This window comes from Anser brachyrhynchus, assembly GCF_964034855.1.
Source record: "Anser brachyrhynchus genome assembly, chromosome: 7".
Taxonomy (NCBI): Eukaryota; Metazoa; Chordata; class Aves; order Anseriformes; family Anatidae; genus Anser; species Anser brachyrhynchus.
Genome location: NC_137701.1, coordinates 31,728,446 through 31,749,196, shown reverse-complemented (window position 1 = coordinate 31,749,196; position 20,751 = coordinate 31,728,446). Strand labels below are relative to the sequence as shown.

At 65.1% G+C, this 20,751-nt stretch overlaps 4 protein-coding genes across 14 annotated transcripts in view; 2 read left to right on the top strand and 2 right to left on the bottom strand.

The window, feature by feature from the left end:
• LOC308197881 (serine/threonine-protein kinase 36-like) overlaps nt 1-1,343 on the bottom strand; it is a 35,188-nt gene extending 33,845 nt beyond the window's left edge. For all 6 annotated transcript variants that reach the window (XM_080599135.1, XM_080599139.1, XM_080599140.1 and 3 more), the window contains exons 1-3: nt 1,207-1,343; nt 702-842; nt 178-255 (exon numbers count right to left, since the gene is read on the bottom strand). In XM_080599135.1, the coding sequence (XP_080455261.1) occupies nt 178-255; nt 702-842; nt 1,207-1,290 (303 nt within the window). In that variant the 5' untranslated portion in view covers nt 1,291-1,343. The remainder of the gene's footprint in view (nt 1-177; nt 256-701; nt 843-1,206) is intronic.
• Nucleotides 1,344-1,369: 26 nt separating this feature from the next.
• On the top strand, nt 1,370-7,538 carry RNF25 (ring finger protein 25). The gene is made up of 10 exons (XM_080599155.1): nt 1,370-1,424; nt 1,516-1,590; nt 1,694-1,796; nt 1,905-1,972; nt 2,484-2,553; nt 2,679-2,750; nt 3,283-3,423; nt 3,630-3,719; nt 4,492-4,626; nt 4,758-7,538. Exons 1-10 carry the CDS (start codon nt 1,387-1,389, stop codon nt 5,466-5,468), a joined length of 1,503 nt encoding a protein of 500 aa, XP_080455281.1. The 5' UTR covers nt 1,370-1,386; the 3' UTR covers nt 5,469-7,538.
• Nucleotides 7,539-7,750: 212 nt separating this feature from the next.
• BCS1L (BCS1 homolog, ubiquinol-cytochrome c reductase complex chaperone) lies at nt 7,751-10,988 on the bottom strand. 3 transcript variants are annotated; one of them, XM_080599153.1, is made up of 8 exons: nt 10,947-10,988; nt 10,282-10,658; nt 9,961-10,100; nt 9,681-9,875; nt 9,422-9,485; nt 8,893-9,062; nt 8,662-8,795; nt 7,751-8,402 (listed from the first exon to the last, which is right to left on the bottom strand). In XM_080599153.1, the coding sequence occupies exons 2-8, from the start codon at nt 10,599-10,601 to the stop codon at nt 7,905-7,907; spliced, it is 1,521 nt and encodes a 506-aa protein (XP_080455279.1). In that variant the 5' UTR covers nt 10,602-10,658; nt 10,947-10,988; the 3' UTR covers nt 7,751-7,904. The 3 variants fall into 3 exon arrangements, with proteins under 3 accessions (XP_080455279.1, XP_080455278.1, XP_080455280.1); XM_080599152.1 differs by lacking the exon at nt 10,947-10,988 and having other exon boundaries at nt 10,282-10,907; XM_080599154.1 differs by lacking the exon at nt 10,947-10,988 and having other exon boundaries at nt 8,662-8,779; nt 10,282-10,907.
• A 23-nt stretch (nt 10,989-11,011) lies between these two features.
• ZNF142 (zinc finger protein 142) lies at nt 11,012-20,684 on the top strand. 4 transcript variants are annotated; one of them, XM_080599129.1, is made up of 9 exons: nt 11,012-11,159; nt 12,060-12,391; nt 12,612-13,211; nt 13,302-13,556; nt 13,855-14,667; nt 14,903-15,080; nt 15,675-18,885; nt 19,645-19,750; nt 20,105-20,684. In XM_080599129.1, the coding sequence occupies exons 2-9, from the start codon at nt 12,103-12,105 to the stop codon at nt 20,593-20,595; spliced, it is 5,943 nt and encodes a 1,980-aa protein (XP_080455255.1). In that variant the 5' UTR covers nt 11,012-11,159; nt 12,060-12,102; the 3' UTR covers nt 20,596-20,684. The 4 variants fall into 4 exon arrangements, with proteins under 4 accessions (XP_080455255.1, XP_080455254.1, XP_080455252.1 ...); XM_080599128.1 differs by having other exon boundaries at nt 13,299-13,556; XM_080599126.1 differs by having other exon boundaries at nt 12,612-13,556.
• Nucleotides 20,685-20,751: the final 67 nt, after the last annotated feature.

The window sequence follows — 20,751 nt, the reverse complement described above, 5'->3', positions numbered from 1 at the left end:
GGCCCTTGCAGAGGGAAACCTGCTGTCGCCCACTGCGACCTGGCCCTCTTTTCATCCCTTCAGAAGCTCTGCCAGACAAAGCCTCGGAGGCGCCTCCTGCCCTCTGCCTGCTGACAGACAACTCCCATTCCCTCCGTCCTGTGGCAAAGCCAGCGTGGCCACCGCCTCACCAGTCACCTGGTCCTCGGGCAAACTGCCGTCGTCCTCCAGGATCTGGAAGAGCTCCCCCTCTGCGTAGTCAGTCACCACCACCACCTGGGGAGAAGAGCAGCGTGGAGGCATCGGGGGGCACCCGCCCAGGCACATCCCCACCGAGCCCTTGTGGCTCTCCTCGTCTTGGGCCCAGCCAGCCGGGTGCTGCCTCCCACCCAGCGGGCGTGCCAGGACCGGGGTCCCAGTCTCTGCTCAGACAATCCTCGCCTAACGTCCCTGCGTGTCCCTGGGGAGGGTGGGAGTGCCCTGAGGGCAGGGGACCCCAGTGTGACCAGCTGAGGGAGCAAAACAGGCTGGTGGCAGGACTGCAGCGATCAACAAGAGTGGGGTAACGGCTGGGGACGGAACAAGCCAGGCTGGCTAGAAATGCTGTTAGGGCCCTGGGAGGCCACCATCAGCACCTCCCGAGACACAAGCGGCAGCAGGCGACAGCCCCTACCCCGTCCCCCCGTCAAGCAAAAACATTCGCCCGGAGCAGGCTCCGTCACCTCTTTGTCGGTCTCGAAGCTGTCGAGCATCTGGACGATGTTGGGGTGCCGAAGGCCTCTCATGATCTCGATCTCCCGCTGCAGGTTCTTCAGCTCCTTCTCGGAGCGCCCCACCTTGGGGATGAACTTGAGGGCCACCACCTTGGGAAGCGGGCAGAGCCGGGCTCAGCGCAGCGCCCCGCCGCGCTTAACCCGAGCTGGACCCAAGCATTTCGGAGCCGAGCACACGGAAACACGACGTGTGTGCGCGCTGCACCCCCTGAAGGGCCCCAAGGCCGTTAATGGTGCTCGGGGTGCTTGGATGTTTGACACGAAGGAACGCAACCAGGGAGCGGAGACAGGACCAGGACACGCGGCAGCGCCGGGGGCAGCCCGACCGGGGGGTACCAGCTCGGGGTGCGGCACCCCGGGCCGCAGGCAGTGCCGGGGGAGCCATCCTCCCCCTCCTCCCGGCGCCGTCACACCGCACCGGCCGCCTTGGGGCCGGCGGCCCGCGGCCGCTCACCCGGGCGCTGTGCCGCCGCCGCCCCTTGTACACCCTCCCGAAGGAGCCTTCCCCGACCGCCTCCAGGACGCGGTACCCCTCCATGGCGGGGGGGCGGCACCGCCACCGGCCCCGGCAGCGGGATCAGGCCCGGCGCCGTCACCCAGCAACCGGCGCTTCCCGTTCCGGGCCGCCCACAAGATGGCGGCGGCCGGCGAGGAGGCGGAGGCGGCGGAGTGGTAACGGCGCCCCCCCCGCTTCTCCCCCTTCTAATCCCCCCATCCCCGTCCCCTCGGAGCCCCCCCCTGAGCTGCCGGTCCCCCCTCACAGGGCGCTGCCGGCCGAGGTGGAGGTGCTGGAGTCCATCTACCTGGAGGAGCTGCGGGTGCGGCGGGGCCGCGGCAGGTTCGTACCGGGCTCCCCCCCCCCCCCCCAATACCAGCCCCGGGCCGCCCCCCCCGGGCCGGTTGCCGGTCCCCGGCCGGCCCTCACGCCGTGCTGCCCGCAGGTCGGAGCCCTGGGAGGTGAGCATCACCCTGCACCCCGCCACGGCGCAGGACCAGGACTCGCAGTTCGTCCGCTGCACCCTGCTGCTGGCCGTGCCCCCCCAGGTAGGCTCCTGGCAGGGACGGGCACCCCCCCCACCCCCCCCCCACCTTGCCCCACTTCTCTCGGTTTTGGTTGTTTTCTTTTTGTTTGTTTGTTGTTTTCTTTTCTAGTATCCCAACGCGGCCCCGGACATCGCCATCAGGAACCCGCGGGGGCTGTCGGATGAGCAAATCCAGAAGTGAGCGGTGGGAGGGGAGAGCAGGGGGCTGGTGGGGGTCTAGAGATGGAAAAGCCCGCTCCCAAATCCCTCTGCGGCCCCTTGGCTCGTGAGCACGTGTGGGGGGGTCCCAAAAACACCTTAAACGTGTTAAATCCCGCACGAGCCGCTCACTCTGACACTGAGGACTGGGTTCTTCCCCTCTGGCCTGCCTGCAACGTAACCCAAGTCTCCTGGGCCTTCACCGAAAGCTGAAGGGCGCTGGGTGAGCTCAAGCCCAGGCAGTTTGGGACAGACCTGGGGCGGTTTGCAAGCCGCTCGTGTGAGTCCTCTCAAGACAACAGCTTCCTGAGCACTGGCTCGTGGCGAGCTGGGAAAGCCCAGGAATGTGTGCTTACACGGGTGCTCACCCCGCACCGCAGGCAAGGACTGAAGGCCAGCGCCCTTTTTGTTTATCACGGGGCAGTAGGTACATGAAAGAGTGCAAAGGGGTGCCCAGACCGCGTTAAGTATTTCTGCTGCTTTGCTGTAGGATTTTGCAGACCCTCAGAAACGTTGCTGAAGCCAGGCTGGGGACAGAGGTGCTGTATGAGCTGATTGAGGTGAGAGCTGGGGTGAAGGGGGGTGGCCAGACACGGACACCCTTCTCTGACACCCCGTGAGGTGGGAAAGCCTGGAGCCTGTGCAGGGGCAAGCGAGCAACGTGCTTGCTTTTCTGCTTTGACAGAAGGGGAAGGAGATTCTCACTGACAACAACATTCCTCACGGCCAGTGCGTGATTTGCCTCTATGGATTCCAGGTAGGAACACGGGTCCCAGCCCTGCCAGCTGGCTGAGAAGAGGGACAGGAGGAGGGGGAGCCGGAGATAGTTGCTGGGCCATCTCGGTTTGTCTGTGGTGGTCAAACCCCACCTGGAGTTCAGCACACAGTTGGTCAGGAGAGACTGTGATACATTCGTGTGGGTGCAGAGGTCTGTGGGTTCAGGGGAGCTTGTTTTGTCCCAGAATGGAAGGAGAGGTGATGCCTGCCTAGGAAGGAGAGCACGTCAGATGAGAAGATTGCCGCAACACTACGTGCGGGGAAATAGGTCACAAAAACCTTGCAGCTTGATACTAGGGGTATTTCTTACTCTCAGAGCAGGGGCTGGTGTCCCAGTAAGAGCTGAGAAGGCAGAGATGAGGCCCAGTGGAAAAAAGTTATGTGCCTCTACCATCAGTAACACTAGCTGCCTGCTGCCAGTGCTGACACTGGAGTGAAAACCTGCCTCAGCTGGGAAGGTTACACAACGCTGTGCTCAGAAACCCTTCAAAGCTGCCCTTTCCCCTCTGCAGGAGAGGGAAGCCTTCACAAAGACCCAGTGCTACCACTACTTCCACTCCCACTGCCTGGCCCGATATGCCCAGCACATGGAGGAGGAGATCCTTATGCAGCAGGAAGAGAGAGAGCAGCACCTGGCACCTTCTCCCAAACAGGTACTGGGGGACGCTTTCTGTAGCCGTCAGTGAGATCTGGCCCTCTTCGTGTTGCTGGAGCACCCCAGGCCTCCCTGCCCTGGCAGAAGAGCGTTCGTGGTCAGCCGAAGCAGGCTGCCCTGTTTCACTTCCAGGCTGGGGATGCTCTGGAAGTGTGTGATCTGGGTTGCTGCCTGGGGTTGGTGTCACCTCTTGCCTCCCTGCAGGACGTCGGCGTGCAGTGCCCTGTCTGCCGGGAAACCCTGGTCTACGACCTCTGCGCCCTGAAGGCAGCGCCGCCCCCGCAGCACCCGCTAGTAAGAGACGGATCTGCCCAGCTGTGCCCTCTCTCTGGGTAGCTTCAACTGGGACGCTTTAACAGATGAATGAACAACATCGGCTGGAGCTGATTCATCTGCTCTGCTGATGACTCTAGGAAAACACACAAAAGCACAATTTCCATCTCGTGCGCTGCTCAGAGGGGATCTTTGCAGCCCCTCTGCCGTGGGAAGGGGGGCTTGCCCTGGCGGATCCAGCTTTGAGGGTGATGGGTCAGAGGGAAGCAAAGGACCCGTGGCTATCTTGTGAGGAAGAGGCAAGAATGTGTGGTGTTGTCATCCTGGCTGCCCTGAGCAAGCAGATGTGGTGGGGGAGAGGCGATTCTGTCAAGGGACAGGGAGTGCCTGCATGGAATCTCTCTGTGTTTTTCCTGCTCTAAGAGAGTAACTGTAGCTTTCCTTAAATATGTCCCTGTACGCACTGGGATATAATCAGGGTTACACAAGTGATCCTAGCTCACACAGCGAGTTCTTTGCTCCCTGATTTTAGCTGCTCTGCATCTCAGGCTGAAGCAGGAGGTCCCAGGGCAGTCGCTGCAGGGAACAGCAGGCCTGCAGCAGCACGTTCCCCTTCCATCCAGGGATTGTGCGGGGCTCTGTAAGCCTGGCGAATCAAATGCTGCAAGCAGACAGGTCGCCGGGGTGCTGCGTGATCAAAGGAGGGTTTGGGGAATTGTTTGTAGTGCTGCCAGCTGACTGCCCGTGCTAGGTGGTGAGAGAACCCTTAACCCCGCTGTTCTCTGCCTCTCAGGAGCCATACAGGCCGGATGCCAAGACGCTGCAGCACCAAGAAGAACTGCGCTTAATTTTCAAGAGGCAGCAAGAGAAAGGGGGCATCATTGACCCCGAAGCGGAGAGGAACCGTTACTTCATCAGCCTCCAGGCGGTAGGGCACCGAGGGCGGGGATCTGCTGAGCTCCGTGCTGGCAAGGAGGCCTGCGGGCTGCAGGGCCAAGCACTGTCACCTGCTTCGGGACCGTCCTCTCCCTTTCTGAACTCTCGGCTTCTTTCTTTCAGCCTCCGGCTACTGCTGATCCAGGCCAGGCAGCCGCTGCCTCCGAGCCGCTGGTGAGTGCGAGCGCCGTGGACGCGCCCCAGGCACCCTGCCAAGCCTCGGCCCCAGGGCCGGCCGGGGCAGCGCCTGCGCAGCCCGAGAGGCCTGCGGTGCCCAGGGAGCCGCAGAGCAGGAGGGAAAGGCACAGAGGGGAGAGGCCAGGCCCCAAAGGCCCGGGCAGGCAGACGTGCAGCAGCTCACAGGAGGCGGCCGAGGAAGCCTGTCATCCGCTCCACGGCTCCAGAGCACCCAGGGGCTTCAGTCGGAGACCAGAGAGGAGACCAGGCGGGAGGCACAGCCAGGAGTTTCCGAAGCATCACAGCAGAAGCAGGGCTGCTGCCTTGGCCGAAAGAAAGGAGCTGTGCCCCGAAGACCCCTCACCAGAAACGGAGACAGCGGACTTGAAGGAGGAGCAGCGTGATGCGGAGAGATGGACCCCGGAGCAGGGCACGGAGGCCCAGGGCAGGGAGAAGGAGAACCTGGCGTTCAGCTGCAGCGACCGCCGAGCAGCTGCTGGCTGGCAGGGCCACCACCGGCCCTGGGACTGCGGGAGGTGGGAGAGGTCCAGGGCGCAGGAGCGTGGATCCTACCCTAGAGCACCAAGAGGGCGAGGGGCGCTCGGGCCCAGCGGACGTCGAGAAGCCCATCTCCTGGAGAAGGAGAGCGGCTCCTAGCAGCAGTGGTGAGGGGCTGGGCTGCGGGAGGGAAGGGCTGGCTTTGGGGAGAGCAGCGAAGGCTGCGGCGGAGCAGCAGCAGGGTCACCGTACACCTCGGGACAGAGGAGGCAGTTGACGTGTGGCACGGCGTGGGACAGGCGGAGTCCCCGGGGTTTGTGTGGAGCGAAGCATCCTGGTGTGAGCGGCTGGCTGTCCCCACCGCTGGAGAAGCTGACTTCTGACAGCTCACAGCAGCCGTGGGCTCAGAGGAAGCCTGGAGCACCCACCAGCACCCACCACCCCTCTGTGCGAGCCAGGAAGCGCACCCACCTCCAGGGCAAACGCTGAGCCCAGCGTGGTGCCACGGCGCAGCCAAGGCTGTGTAGGACCTTGCCCGGATCTGAGCGTCCCCACAGAGCCGCGGCGGCACCCGGTGATGGGGCTGTGCCGGGACAGCCACCCGCAGCTCGGCCTGCGGTGCCTCCCAGCGATTCTCCGAGCACCTTCTCAGCTGCTGTCCCTCTTCTTTGGAGAAAGCTTTGCTGCTTCTGCGGCGCAAACCTCGGCTCTGGCCCTGGGCCTGGCCAGGCAAGTCCTTTGTACAGCAGGACTTCTCCCAGCTCCAGCCAGAACTAAATTAAGCTCGTGCAAATACATCAGCAGGCCAGGACTGTCCAGTAATCGAGGCTTAGGGCTGGCTCCTCTTCCCCCCAGGAAGCTTGAATTTAGCTGGAGCTCCTGCCCTGTCCTTCTGCTGCCACTTCAAGATCTAAACCGCGCCCCACTGCAGAGACGTGACAAGATCCCGAGCCTCCGAAGTGGGACGCCGCTATTAAATGAATTCCTTTGGCCTTCTCTGGAGCCCTTTGTTTTCTCTGCCTTCCCACCGCTGCTCTGAGCCGCGTGGATCAGCGCTGATCCTTGGTGTTGCTCCCTTCCCTCCTCCCTCCCAGCACCCAGGGGCAGTCTCCTGGGAGCAGGGAGGGACCTGGCTCTGGCTCCCTGCTTTGCCTGGCTCGGGGTAAGCTGCCTGCCCAGGTGGGTAAGCTGCCTGCCTCACCTGGGCAGGAGTTTTCCTCACACTCCTTCGTGCCTTGCGTCCCCACCCCTCTTTTGGTCACACCTGGGTTGTTACTGTCTTCCTTCTCTTGCTGAGTGTTCTTTGAATGGAGCAAAAATCAGCGTTCTCACGGACCTGTCAGAGCTTTGGGTGAGATCCCTAGGAAAGCAAGAGCTGTCTGCTGCGGGGAGGGCACTTTGCACCTCTTTGATCCCTTGTCACGTGAAGGGTGCAGAAAAGCCTTAACCTCAATGGCACCCGCTGCTCTGCTCTCCCCTCCCTTGTCCTCGTGGTGCTGGTTTAACCCGTTGCTCAGCCGCCTTTGTTTTGAAGACCCTTCCTTGCTTACACTCTCCAGCACCCTCGTGCTCTAACAAGCATTTCTCCTTGGCCTGAGCCTGTGCTGCTTGCCCTGGGCTCGGGGATCTGCAAACCAGCCCTGATGGGGACAAGCACTGAACGCTCCCTCCCTGGAGCGTGCCCTAATTTTTCTTTAGCACTTGCTCGGTCCTCGTTCCAGCCAGTTTCTGGGTGAAAAGGTGTGAACTGGATGTGACGCTGCTGCTCGTTTCGCTGCTCTCTGCCCTGTCCAGTTGCTGTGCTCTCTGGGAGTTGTTTTGGGACATTTTGCACCGGTGTGTGGAAATTAATTTGAGTTAAACACAAACCCGGAAAAAGCCTCGGTGGCAGCAGTTAGGAGCTGCCGAGGCTGTGCTGGGCAGGGTGGGAGGAACTCCTTGGCCCTGGCCACGGGAGTTTGGGGTGCTGTGGGTCTGAGATCGCTGGGAGCAGCAGCCATCTCTGGGTTTGTCAGGGTGGGCGTTTGGGGACGGGGGAGGAACGGAGCCTGCACCGAGGCTCCTCGCTTAGTGCCTGCCGGCATCCCTGCCCCTGGCACGGGGCCGTGCTGTCACTGACCTACCTCACAGGGCTGTTGTGAGGCTCAGCTGGCACAAACGCCCCGGGCTGGGCAGGAAGGCACTGCCCGGGGCTTGTAGCACTACCACTATTAAAAGCAAGCAGAGTGACGTGTGGCTGCCTGTGCTCTCGGGGTCAGGGACCCACCTAACACAGCCCTCCGCTTCTCCCTCGCCCCGTCCCCGGCCTCCAGAACTGCGAGGTGGTCGCCAGCTGCTCGCTGGCCTGGGTCAGCAGCTGGATTGTGGGGCAAGTGACAGAGGGACAAAGCTGCCGCTCGGCAGCACGCACGCGGAAGCAAAGGGACGGGAGAGCCAAGAGCCATGTTGTACGCTTCACCGAGAACGTTCACAGATCACTGAACTGCTGCTCTCCCTTCAAAGACCAGCAGCTCTCTCCAGCGGCACGTCACCCCCGCGTCCTGCCCCGGGGAAGTTCCCTTCGGGGCTCTCACCCCCTGCCTGGGGGTGGATGTGTTACGGTTTCACAGCCAGAAGCCCCAGCGGCATCTCAGAGTCCCGGCACGAGGGAGGCGAGCGGGGTCCGTGCAGCAGCACCGCTCCGCCGGCCCCACTGCAGGGCTGGCGGCTCCGTGTTAATAAAACACCGGGGTTTCGGGGAGGTAGAGGCGAGCGGAGACCCGGGCAGCCCCCCGGCGTCCCCAGGCCGCTCCGCTCCTCGTCCCAGGCCGCGTGGCGTGGCAGGGCAGGGCTCACCCCGCTCACTGCAGCATGGAGCCCACGTTTTCGACGGCTCCGCCGGGGTCCGCCTTGTAGAGCATGAAGTGGCCCTGCACCTGGGCGGCGCTGAGCTGCTCGCAGACCCCCAGCGCCCGCTCGGCGAAGCGCTCGGCTGCGGCCGGGGGCTGCTCGGGATAGAAGCGCTGGAACATGCGGGCGAGCTGCCGGCGGGAGCAGTGCCCCACGTACTGCCTGAGGTCCACGCGGCCCGGCCGCACCAGGGCTGGGTCCAGCCTGCCGAGAGACACGGGGCCGCCTCAGCGGCCTCACCCCAGGGGATCCGCACGAGGGGCCCGGCGGGAAGCCCCCCCCCTGCTTCGTGCCAGCGCAGGCAGGAGGGGAGCAGGTTTGTCCCCGGGGGCCGAGGCGCGAAAGGAACCCCCAAAGAACCCGGTTTTCACGCTGGGCTGCACGCAGCCCTCCGTAAAGGTCACCAAGCGGGCTACCAGGAGGAAGGTTTCCCCACGCCCCCCTCCCAGGGGGCGGCTCTGACCTGTCCACGTAGTTGGTGGTCATGAAGACGATCCTGGCCTCCGCGGAGGCCACGCCATCCAGGGCGTTGAGGAGGCCGCTGAAGGTGAGGCGCCCCATGCCTTGGTACACGGCAGGGTCTGGGGACAGAGATGTCTGCGATCGCCTCCACCTGCCGCTCCCGGTCCCCGCTGACACCCCTGGGGCAAATTTCCCCCCCGCCGCCCGCCCCGGGAGCGGGGACACCGCTCACTCTCAGCAGCGAGGTCCCGGCTGACGAAGGCAGCGTCCACGTCCTCCAGGAGGATGATGCTCTGCTGCGGCGCCACGCTCAGGAGGTGGTTGAGGCGGTCGTCGGAGAGGCTGCGGTCGCTGAGGCTCAGCAGGCAGATGCTGTACTGCAGCTCCCCGGCCAGGGCTGTGCTGGGAAGGACGCAAACCACGGCGGTGAACCCTGGCGAGAGAGAGCCCGGCGCAGGAGGAGGCAGGGCAGGCTGCGGAACGGGCTCTCCCTGCCCGCCGGCATCCCCCCCAGCGGGGATTGGATACGGCAGCGGGCGTGAGCCCTGCTCGTGCGGAGCAAGGGTGCACAGCGCCGTCACCCCGACCCATAACAGTGCCAGCAGTGCGAATGCTCACGCCTGGCGCAACGCAGGACGCGCAGCCTGCTCCTGCCCTGCTGCATTTCAACCCGCAGCCCATGCAACCCTCTGACCAGGGGCTGCTGCGCCGCAGGAGAGGCAGCGGGCAAAGGCGGCTGTTCCCCAGCTGGCAATACTCACATGAAGCTGCTCTTCCCGCAGCCGGGAGGGCCATACAGCAGGTAGCCTCTTCGGTACGGGATCCCTAGGAAGACAGGGTCCTTTTGGGAAGCTGCTGGGTTGCTCTGAGCCCTCTCCCTCAGAACCACGCGAGGGATGCACCAGGGGAAGGCAAGAAGCAGAACAGCTCTCTGCAGCTCTCACAAGGGGCTTCGCAGCCCACAGCCGTGCCTGCAGAGGGTGAGAAGGCGCGCCGGGCAAGGCACAAAGGGGGCCTTGCCTCTCTCGCTGTACCACTTGGGGTTGTCGATGAACTCCTTCACGTCCTGCACCAGCCTCTCCGACACGCCTTCCTCCAGCACCACGGAGCTGAGAGGCCGCCGGCGGCGGGGGAAGCCGAACTGCCGCCACTCCGCCCCCATGGCCGTGTACATGATCGTCCTCCCCTCCTGCTGCTGCAGTGCCAGCTCCCGGGCTGCAGAGAGAGGCAGAGGGCACAGCTGGCAGCGAGCAGGCTCTCCCGCGAAGCCCCGGGCGTCTCCAGGAAGCCTCCCACAGACCTTCCTGCAGGATGTTGAAGAAGATCTCCCGGTCGGTGCCCAGCGCCGTGAAGGTGACAGACTCCCAGGGGGTTCCCGTGTGCAGGTCGATCATCTGCTTCTCCCGGCTGCGCTCGATGCGAATCCACTTCCTCCGATACCTGGGGCAAGAGGACGGGGCTGGGGGACAGAGCCCACCGCCCGCCACAAGCCTTGGCTCGCTCCCAGCACTTGACCTGCTGCCTCCACGGGCCCCCCCGGATTGGATTCTCCTTGCCAAAACGATGGCGAGTCCGCAGACTGCCTTTCCCTCTCTCCTTACCAGACGAAGCTCTCCCTTACCAGATGAAATGGTTCCCGGGGCTGGGGACGAAGTCGAACTTGGTGCTGACGCGCCCGCTCTCATGCTGCAGGTACGACGTCTCGACGCTCAGGTGCTGCGTGTGCTTGGCGTGGTGCGAGATCCAGTTCAGCAGCCAGTGGTAGCTCTTATCCTTGCTGGGCACCTCCAGGGTGATCATACAATGGCGCCTGAAAGCCACCAGGCCGAACTGAGCCCCCTTCCGCGCTAGGGCCAGGGCCGTGCCCACCCCGACCAGGCCAAACCCGGCCCCGAAGTACGGGTTGTCCTTGAGCGCCACGACGAAGTCGGCGAGCGGCATGGCGCGGGGCTAAGGGGCTGCCTCCCGCAGCATCGCCCCGGCGGCTTGTGAGCAGACCTGTGTGGGCAGAGGCACGGAGGGGAAGCGCCGGGTGACGGGGCAGCGGCGCAGGGCAGCAGGGGCCGGGCGGAGCAGCCCGCGGCCCGTCCCCGTGAGGCGCCCCGGGCCCGGGGGCAGGCAGCAGGCCCCGCTCAGGGGGAGGCCCTCAGGGCGCACCCGCTGCCTCCCGCGGCCACACCAGCCCCCACTTTCGCCCTGCTTCGCTCCTTACTCCCCTACAAGGCACCGAACAACGCCATTATTTAAATTTACCCCCTAAAAATCACCCCCGCCGCCGCCCCTCACCCGCCCGCCGCTCTCTATGGTTCCCCTCCACTCATCCCCCCCAACTTCCGGCGCCGCCGCCGCCGCTTCCGGCCGGCCCCCGGCGCGCACCATAGAGCGCAGCCGGGCTGAGCGGCGGCGCCGGGGTAGAGCGGCCCCGCCGGCCGCGCAACAAAGGGCGGCGCTCTGGGCTGCGGGGTGGTGCCATAGAGATGCGGCCTGCCGGGCTCGCAGGTGGCGCTGGGGGGGGGGGACTGGGAGCACTGGGGGCAGTGGGGGAAGGTACTGGGAGCGCTGGAGGGGGTACTGGGAGCGCTGGGGGGCACTGGGGCGTTGGGGGGGGGAGTTGGGGACGTGGGGGGGGGAACTGGGGGGCACTGAGACATTGGGAGAGAACTGGGGGGCACTGGGAGGTACTGGGGGACACTGGGAGATACTGGGGGGCACTGGGGGGCACTGGGGGCACTGGGGTGTTGGGGATGTACTGGGGGGCACTGGGACATTGGGGGAGAACTGGGGGGCACTGGGAGGTACTGGGGGGCACTGGGGGGTACTGGGGGCACTGGGGTGTTGGGGATGTACTGGGGGGCACTGGGAGGTACTGGGGGACACTGGGACATTGGGAGGGTACTGGGGGGCACTGGGATGTACTGGGGGGCACTGGGGAATTGGGAGGGTACTGGGGGGCACTGGAATGTACTGGGGGGCACTGTGGCGTTGGGGGGGTACTGGAGGGTACTGGGGTGTTGGGGGGCACTGGGATATACTGGGGGGAACTGGGGGACACTGGGATGTAGTGGGGGAACTGGGGCATTGGGGGGGAACTGGGGAGCACTGGCATATACTGGGGGACACTGGGATGTACTGGAGGAACCGGGGGGTACTGGGATGTACTGGGGAGCACTGGGGTATTGGGGGGGAATGGGGGACACTGGGACATACTGGGGGGCACTGGGGTGTTGGAAGGGAACCGGGGGGCACTGGGATGTACCGGGGGGCACTGGGGCATGGGATTGAGGCGTGGGCTCGGTGCCAGGGCTGAGCCCCCGCGGTGCTCCCAGGCTTTTGGGGCCGGGTGCGAGCCCCTCACAGAGCTGCCCCCCCCCCCTTATTGTTCTGTTCCTTCTCTTCCAGCCCCAGACCCCCCCTGCCCGGCACCGGCGGCGGGTAAGGGGCGATGAGCGCGGAAGCGGCTGCCCCCGAGGCTGCGGGCGAGGAGATGGAGGCCCTGTGCTCCCAGCTGCTCCTGCCCGCCCCGGGACGGGCAGCGGGGGCCGCGGGAAGCCCCCCTGCAGCCGGCAGCAGCCCGGACGGGGCTCCCCCGACGGCGGCGGCGAGCCAGGAGCTGCTGCTGGCGGAGGCGTCGATGCCCGGGGAAGGGGCTCACGCCGAAGGAGGCGACGTGGAAATCTTCATCGAGGCCGTGGCTGGCAACGTGACGCTGAGCGACGCCGCCGGCGCCGCCGGTACTGGGCGCGGGGCGGGCGGTGGGGACCGGGGTGGGGGTGGAGATGGGGCTGTGTGCCCCCCGGGATAGCCGGGGCAGGGGGTGGGCTGCGGCTCCCCGAGCTGTAATTCGTGGCGTTAGGGTTCTGTCCCCTCGCCCGGAGCCGGAACTGAACGGCCAGTCCGAGCTCGGGGCCTGGCGGGAGCCCTTCCTCACGCCGCCCCCCTCGCCCTGCGCAGGGGTGCTGGTCAAAGTGGTGGAGCTGTATTTCTGCCAGAGCTGTGGCCAGAGCTTCCCGGAGGCCTCCCTGCTGTCCCGGCACCGCTGCCCGCTGCTGCCACCGCCGGAGCACCTGCAGCTCCCCGGGGCGCCCGCCCGCGAGGGCCAGCGCGAGCCGCCGGGCTCGGAGCCGCCGGGAGCGAGCACGCCGCAGGGCTCCGCTGCTGACCGCCTGCCGTGCCCCGTCTGCCGGGAGGCGTTTGGGCAGCCCGGCGAGCTGAAGGAGCACTTCAAGACCCACCGCGGCCCGCGGGGAGCCCTGCCCTGCCCGCAGAAGGGCTGCTGCTTCGCCACGGAGGACCGCAAGCAGCTGCGCGGCCACCTGCGCCGCCTGCACGGGGCTTCCCCCGTCTCCTGCGCCTACCGAGCCTGCCCCCTGCTCTTCCCCAGCCGCCCGGCCATGGAGCAGCACCGCCGCAGCCACTTCCCCTTCCACTGCGCCCGCTGCGACTTCGTCACGGCCAACGCCAAGCTCTTCTGGCGGCACAGGAAGGGGCACGGCGCGGAGGTGCCTGCGGCGGGCAGCGCCCCCCTCAAACCCCGCTGCGGGCTGCCTGCAGGTACGGCTCGCTTCGGGGTGGAGGGGCACCCCGGCTGGCGGCTGCCTCCCACTGCAGCGTGGCGGTCTCTGTCTTTCTCCCCTGAAGCAGGAGGGCAGGAGGATGCAGGGAATTGCCACCCTGGCTGGGAAGCCACGGCGGAAGAAATCAGGCCAGCAAAGCCCTCGGGTGCTGAGGAGGGCTCCCTGGAGGAGCTGAAGGCATCGGGTGGAGAAGAAGACTCGGACAGCGGTGGGGACGAGTCTCTGGAGGAGAACGGAGAGAGCCCCTGTGAAGGCGAGGAAAAAGAGGGTGGGAAAGAGGCTCCTGAGAAAGCCAAGGTGCCCCGGGCACAGTATTTCAAAGGTACAACCGTGGGGCCGTGCTGGGAGCTGCTCGGGCCTTTTGTTTATGAACGAGCAAGATGATTTTTCCAAGGCTTAGGCAGAAGCAGGGGCTGCCTGGCTCTGGGGAGCAGGGGCACGCGGGCAGGTCTGATTTAGGCTGTGCTGGGCCGCTCGAGCCCACCCAAACCGTGCCGGTGGCTCAGGATGGGGACAGCCCCTGCAGGTCCCTGGCTGCTGTGTGATTCAGCCCAGCGTGGCGGGGTCAGGGAGGGAACGTCTGCCTGTGCTCGTCTTCTCCATCTTCTCCTCGCTCGCAGGGGACGTCGCGGAGGGCTCCGAGTACCTCTACAAAACCCACATGTGCCCCGAATGCAAGCGGTGCTTCAAGAAGCGCACGCACCTGGTGGAGCACCTCCACCTGCACTTCCCCGACCCCAGCCTGCAGTGCCCCAACTGCCACAAGTTCTTCACCAGCAAGAGCAAGCTGAAGATCCACATGATGCGCGAGGCGGGCGAGAAGGCCCACCGCTGCCCGCTCTGCCACTACAGCTCGGTGGAGAAGAACGCCCTCAACCGCCACATGGCCAGCATGCACGAGGACATCTCCAACTTCTACTCCGACGTCTACTCCTGCCCGGTCTGCGAGGAGAAGTTTCGCCTCAGCCAGGCCCTCAAGGAGCACCTGAAGACCCACAAAGCCGAGCCCAAGAGGCTGAGCTGCTTCCAGGGGGGCTGCGACTACTCCGCGGAAGACCGCAAGGAGTTTGTCCGCCACCTCAAGGACGCTCACGGCATCAAGGCGGTGGAGTGCAAGTACCACGCCTGCTCGCTGCTCTTCGGCACGGCCGAGGCCATGGAGGCTCACCGGAAAACCCACTACGCCTTCCACTGCCAGCAGTGCGACTTCATCTGCTCCAACAAGCACGTTTTCCGCAAGCACAAGAAGCAGGGGCACCCGGGCAGCGAGCAGCTCCAGTGCAGCTTCTGTCCCTACGCCACCTTCAACCCCGTGGAGTTCCACGACCACGTGGGCAAGATGCACGCCAACGAGAAGATCCACAAGTGCAGCGAGTGTGCCTTCGCCACCGCGCACAAGCGCGTGCTCATCCGGCACATGCTGCTGCACACGGGTGGGTATCTGCGGCGGGGCGCCCGAAGCTGAGCCAGGACGCGGAGGCCAGGGAGGGCTGGGTCAGGATTTCCGGGTCCCAGCGGTGGCCCTGGCACCCAGCAGTGCTCGGTTGTTGGGCCGAAGCCGTGGCCCCGTCCCCGCCCCTGCCGTTACCCTGACCTCCTGAGCTGATTTCCCCCGCAGCGCTGCCTTGTCCTGCCATCGCACCGAGAACGCTTCTGTGTCCCCTGCAGGAGAGAAACCTCACAAGTGCGAGCTGTGCGACTTCACGTGCCGCGACGTGAGCTACCTGTCCAAGCACATGCTGACCCACTCCGACGACAAGAACTTCATGTGCACCGAGTGCGGATACATCACCAAGTGGAAGCACTACCTGAGCGTCCACATGCGCAAGCACACCGGTGATCTCCGGTACTGCCCCCGGGCCGCCTGGCCTGGCAGCGTTGTTAGGGCTCCCCAAATCCTGCTCCAGGGGCTGCGTTGGGTGCCAGCCTCCCCCGTACCTGGGAGTGGCTACTGCCTGCTCTGTTTGGCATGTGACAAATGCGGTCTGAGCTCGCAGCTGCTGCCAGCACGGTGCTGTGGAGGCAAAGCTCTCTCTGGTGTCTCGCACCACCACCACGTTGCTGCACTTCTGAGCTCGGGTTCACGCGCTCTGCTGATGCTCGTGGGCCGAGGGCAGCTTAGGTTTGTGCGGGGCTCCGCCAAAACGTGTTTTTACTCCTGTATTACCACCTTACTGTCCTTTGACCCAGCTGCTTGCTGGGATGCCCAGGGACTCCTGTCCCCAGGCTGGGGATGTGGAGCGCCAGCAGCGCCACGGGATGCAGCGGGGAGGAACTGCTGGTGGTTAGAGCTGCCCGGATCGCAAGGGTCAGATCCAGCAAACCAAACGGTGCCCCTTCCCCGGGATTCCGGGACGGGGAAGCCGAGCTGCGTGTGTCCGACAGGGCTCAGCCTGCCCCAGTTCCGCACGTCGCCTGACCGATTCTGCTCTCCCCGCAGGTACCAGTGCAACCAGTGCTCGTACCGGTGCCACCGTGCTGACCAGCTGAGCAGCCACAAGCTGCGGCACCAGGGCAAGAGCCTGATCTGCGAGGTGTGCGGCTTCGCCTGCAAGCGCAAGTACGAGCTCCAGAAGCACGTGCAGGCGAAGCACTCGCAGAACTACCAGGTGCCCACCTTCCAGTGCCGGTACTGCGCCTACCAGACCAAGTACAAGCAGGCGCTGCTGAACCACGAGAACTGCAAGCACACCAAGCAGAAGGAGTTCCGCTGCGCCCTCTGCTCTTACTGCACCTTCAGCAACACCAGCCTCTTCTTCCACAAACGCAAGATTCACGGCTACGTGCCTGGCGATAAGGACTGGCTGGAAAACTATGCCAGCAAGGAGCTGGAGATCTCCTCCTCCGAGGCGCTGCTTGGCTGTGAGCTCGGTGCGGCCCTGCGTGTGGACGCCAGCTCCCCCCTCTCTGGCAAGGAGCAGTGGGCAAAGGCAAAGCCATCCCAGCTGGAGTCCCAGGGGGAAGAGGGCTACCAGCAAGTGTTCGTGGTGCCCCTTCTTGGGCAGGACACAGCGCTGCCAGAGGACAGCAGCAAGGTGCAGAGAGCTACGGGCGAGGGGGAGCAGAGCTGCCCAGTCACCGGCGACGCCCTGAGAGATGCCTGCCTGCAGAGTGGTGCTGCCGCGGGCTCAGCTGAGCTTGCTGCTGCTGGGGAAGAGGCAGAGAGCTGCACGTTGCGCTTAGAGACGCTGAACGTCTCGTCTGACCCCATCCTGGAGCACTTGACTGGAGGTGCGTGCGCGGCGCAGCCGGAGAGCGTGGAAATGCTGAGCTGCAAGGAGCCTCCTGCAGCCTACGAGATGCTGGGTTCCCGGGATCACCTCAGCTTGGAGGACAACGACAGTGCACTTGAAGACGTCCCGGACTATAAGGAAGAGGAGGCAGATGTCCGTGAGGATGAGGAGGCGAGGCTGGAGGGCAGCGTCGCACCAGGGGCCAGCCGGGAAAAGGACAGCGTCAGTGAGGCCGTGGGCCACCTCGAGGGGTCTTGTTCAGCCCCCTGCACGCTGGTCACAGGCACGGAGATGAGAGAGACCGGTCCAGCTGAGCTGCCAGAGGCCTGGTTCAGCGTGCTGAAGACCTCTGAGCAGAGCCAGCCACCCGTCCCCGGCGATGCGGCCGCCTCCAGCGACGACACCAGGAGCGGCTCGGAGTCGGTGCTGAAGGCGCTACGGAAGCAGGACAAGGAGCAGGCGGAGACGCTGGTGCTGGAGGGCAGGGTGCAGATGCTGGTGGTGCAGTCGGAGAGCCAGGTCTTTAAGTGTGAGAAATGCTCCTACATAACCCGTAAGGAGAAGTCCCTGTCCCTGCACTCCAAAGCCAGCTGCCAGAGCCGCCGGGCCCCGCTGGTGTGCTGTGAGTGCGGCGCCACCTTTAAGCAGCAAAGGGGGCTCAACACCCACCTCCTCAAAAAGTGCCCGGTCCTCCTGAAGAAGAACAAGATCCTCAAGCCGGCTGTTCAGGAGCCACCTGGCTTGCAGCAGCCTGCTGGCCAGCTAGGTGACAACGGTACAGAACCAGCAGAGAGCGACAGGGGAGGCACGGAGGAGTCAGGACATCCTGACCCTCCCTGGGAAGCTGGAGTGGTGGCTGATAAAATGCAGGCATCAGACAGTCCCTCGGCTGGGGAACGGGCACCGGGCTGTCCTTCTCCGGAGAAGTCCCTCCTGGGTGACAGCAGGGAGGTGACAGAAGAGCTTTCGCAGCGAGGGGATGGGGCTGAGCCAAGTGGAGCCGCTTGTCCCTCCCAGCCTGGGAAGCCCCCTGAGAAATACCGGCTGGAGGGGGGGAAGCTGCACTGCAACGCCTGCTCCTTCGTGTGCTCCCGCGTCTCCACCATCACCTCCCACGTGGAGGACGGGTGCCGGAGCCTGGAGCAGTTCTGGTGCTCGCAGTGCCCCGAGGCCTTTCGCTCCCAGCGGGCCCTGAAGAGCCACCGTGCTGAGAAGCACCTCGCGCCTCCCGAGGAGGACGGACCCCAAAGCACCCAAATCCCCGGGGGAGACTCGGCCAGCGTTGAGACGGGGCAGCCCGCCCCGAAAGCCGCGCTGCCCAAGCGGAGGCGCCTCTCCTGCCCCACCTGCCCCTTCACCTGCCACCAGGAGCGGGCCATGAGGACGCACAAGAAGCGGGGCTGCGTGGCGCTGGGCGAGTTCCGCTGCGCCTCCTGCCCCTTCACCTCCAAGGCGGCCAAAGCCTTGAGGCTGCACCGCAAGCTGCACCGCAAGCACTACAGCAAGCGGCCGCAGCTGCAGTGCCGCCAGTGCGAGTTCACCTGCAAGCAGGCCCGCTGCCTGCGGCAGCACGTGCGCATCAAGCACGAGGGGGTGAAGCCCCACCAGTGCCGCTACTGCGAGTTCAGCACCACGCGGCGGTACCGCCTGGAGGCCCACCAGTCCCTGCACACCGGCGTGGGGCGCATCGCCTGCGGCAGCTGCAGCCAGACCTTCGGCACCAACTCCAAGCTGCGCATCCACCGCCTGCGGGTGCACGAGAAGACGCCCACCCACTTCTGCCCGCTCTGCGACTACAGCAGCTACCTGCAGAACGACATCACCCGCCACGTCAACAGCTGCCACCGCGGCGAGCTCAACTTCGGCTGCTCCCGCTGCGAGGCCCGCTTCAGCTCCGAGACGGCCCTCAAGCAGCACGTCCTGCGGCGGCACGAGGAGAAGGTGGCCTACGGCTGCCCGCGTTGCGGCTTCGTCTGCCACAGCGAGGCCACGCTCAAGTGCCACGTGCAGAAGCAGCACCCGCACCTGGAGTGCGGCACCTGCAAGGAGACCTTCCCCAGCCGGGACGCGCTGGAGGAGCACAAGAGGCAGCACTTCGGGCACCGCTGCGAGCTGTGCAGCTTTGCCGCCAAGGAGCGGCAGCAGCTGGTGCGGCACTACGTGGAGAGCCACGAGCCCGCCGCCCCCCAGGACAAGCCCCTGCGCTGCCCCTTCTGCGACTTCGCCTGCCGCCACCAGCTCGTCTTCGACCAGCACGTGAAGGGCCACGGGGGCACCCGCATCTACAAGTGCTCGGACTGCGAGTACAGCACTAAGAACAGGCAGAAGATCACCTGGCACATCCGCATCCACACCGGAGAAAAGCCCTACAAGTGCCACCTCTGCAAGTACGCCTGTGCCGACCCCTCGCGCCTCAAGGTGAGCGCCCTGCTTGGGGTGTGGGGGGGTACAGACACGGAGGTTTGGGGAAGAATATGGTTCTGACCTACACCCCGCCTCCTGCTGCTGCAAATAAAGGGGCAGGGGGGTTAGCAAAGCAAGACCTGAGGAGAAACTCAGCGCCTGGCTGAGTTCATTTCTCTTCCCCGCTGGCAGCTCTGAGTGCGCGTGGCCGTGCCCCCATGGCGGGGCAGCCTCCATTTCTGGAGGAGGTACCCGTTCAGGGCAGCGTGGCACTAGGGGACGGTGTCTGCATGCTCTTTCCGCTCTGCTTTGCAGGTGATTAGCATCCTCCCACACAGTAAAGGGCCTTTCCTAGAACAAGAGAGCCGGGCGTGGGGTAATGGAAGGAAAATGGCCTGTCTTTGCTAAAAGATGTATCGACTTTTTTAATGGCCAGGCTGTGCTGGAGCCCTCGAGGGCCTCCTGGGCAAGGCCGCTGTGAGGCACTCTGCTCTGTCGGGCTCTTTTTTAACCTGGACTTAGTCCTAAACGCCAAACGTAGGAAGAAAAGCCTGTGGCCTCCACAGGCTGGGACAGAGCAACCTCAGCAGTACCAGGGTCTCATCCGGACCCTTCTGTGGAACCCCGGGCCACCAGATAGCCCTCCTGGCCACTCGCAGTTTCTGAGATGTCAGTCCTCCCCGTGAGCCCCTTGCTGGCATCCCAGAGCCCCGCATGCCCCCAGGGCAGGCGGCACGGCCTCGTCCTGACGGTGCCCCGTGTCCCTCTGCCCAGTACCACATGCGGATCCACAAGGAGGAGCGGAAATACCTCTGCCCGGACTGCGGCTACAAGTGCAAGTGGGTGAATCAGCTCAAGTACCACATGACGAAGCACACGGGTGAGTGTGGCCACGGGGCACCGCCAGCCCTGCTGGCAAGGGGGGGCCGTGGGGACGCACAGCCCCCAGCTCCGGCGGCCGGGCACCCTGCAGAAGTGGCTCAGCACGTCCCCGAGTGCTGCTGGGTTGGGGACAATGCCCTGGGGCCGTGTTCCAGTGCTGGGAAGAGGGGTGGGAGGAAAGGTGGGGTGGTACAGAAATGGGGGGGTCTCGGGGTGCCTGCAGGGGTGCAGGCGGGCTGTACCTTCCCAGAACCAAGGAGGGGGTGTGGGGAGGGTCCCTGGGGACGGAGAGACCCGCAGAGGTGCTGCGGGGTGGAGACGCTGGCGCCCATCTCTGTCCCCACCGCCGCAGGGCTGAAGCCGTACCGCTGTGACGAGTGCGAGTACTGCACCAACCGGGCGGACGCGCTGCGGGTGCACAAGGAGACGCGGCACCGCGAGGCGCGCTCCTTCATCTGCGAGCAGTGCGGCAAGGCCTTCAAGACCCGCTTCCTCCTCAAGACCCACCTGAAGAAGCACAGCGAGGAGAAGCCCTACGTCTGCAACGCCTGCGGGCGGGCCTTCCGCTGGGCGGCCGGCCTGCGCCACCACTACCTCACCCACACCAACGAGCACCCCTTCTTCTGCCGCTACTGCCCCTACAAGGCCAAGCAGAAGTTCCAGGTCATCAAACACATCCAGCGGCACCACCCTGAGCGCGGGGCCGCCGAGGGGGTGGGCAAGGACCCCAGCACGCCCACCGTCCACCTCCACGCCGTGCAGAGGGAGAGCCCGGCCGCGGGGCGCCCCGTGCCGGAGCTGGAAGGAGGGTGCCCCCCGGGGAAGGACGGCGCCTTGCCGTGAGGGGGAGATGGACGTGTGTGTATAGGCATATATGTATATGGGATGTAAGATATGCGACTGTATAAAAGGGATCTCTCAGCTCCTTTTAATCCTCTTGCTCTGGGCTGGTTTGGGTCCTCCTGGCTGCTGCGCTGGGGAGTAGGGGGCTGGGAGCTA

Coding starts and splice junctions, on each gene's coding strand:
- RNF25 (XM_080599155.1), top strand. CDS start 1,387: ATGGCGGCGGCCGGCGAGGAGGCGGAGGCGGCGGAGTG. Junction 1,425..1,515: donor GAGGCGGAGGCGGCGGAGTG/GTAACGGCGCCC, acceptor CCCCCCTCACAG/GGCGCTGCCGGCCGAGGTGG. Junction 4,627..4,757: donor ACTTCATCAGCCTCCAGGCG/GTAGGGCACCGA, acceptor TCTTTCTTTCAG/CCTCCGGCTACTGCTGATCC.
- BCS1L (XM_080599153.1), bottom strand. CDS start 10,601: ATGCCGCTCGCCGACTTCGTCGTGGCGCTCAAGGACAACCCGTACTTC. Junction 9,486..9,680: donor CAAGTGGTACAGCGAGAGAG/GCAAGGCCCCCT, acceptor CTGTCTTCCTAG/GGATCCCGTACCGAAGAGGC. Junction 9,063..9,421: donor TGCGGGAAGAGCAGCTTCAT/GTGAGTATTGCC, acceptor CGTCCTTCCCAG/CACAGCCCTGGCCGGGGAGC.
- ZNF142 (XM_080599126.1), top strand. CDS start 12,103: ATGAGCGCGGAAGCGGCTGCCCCCGAGGCTGCGGGCGAGGAGATGGAG. Junction 12,392..12,611: donor CGACGCCGCCGGCGCCGCCG/GTACTGGGCGCG, acceptor CGCCCTGCGCAG/GGGTGCTGGTCAAAGTGGTG. Junction 15,081..15,674: donor AAGCACACCGGTGATCTCCG/GTACTGCCCCCG, acceptor CTCTCCCCGCAG/GTACCAGTGCAACCAGTGCT.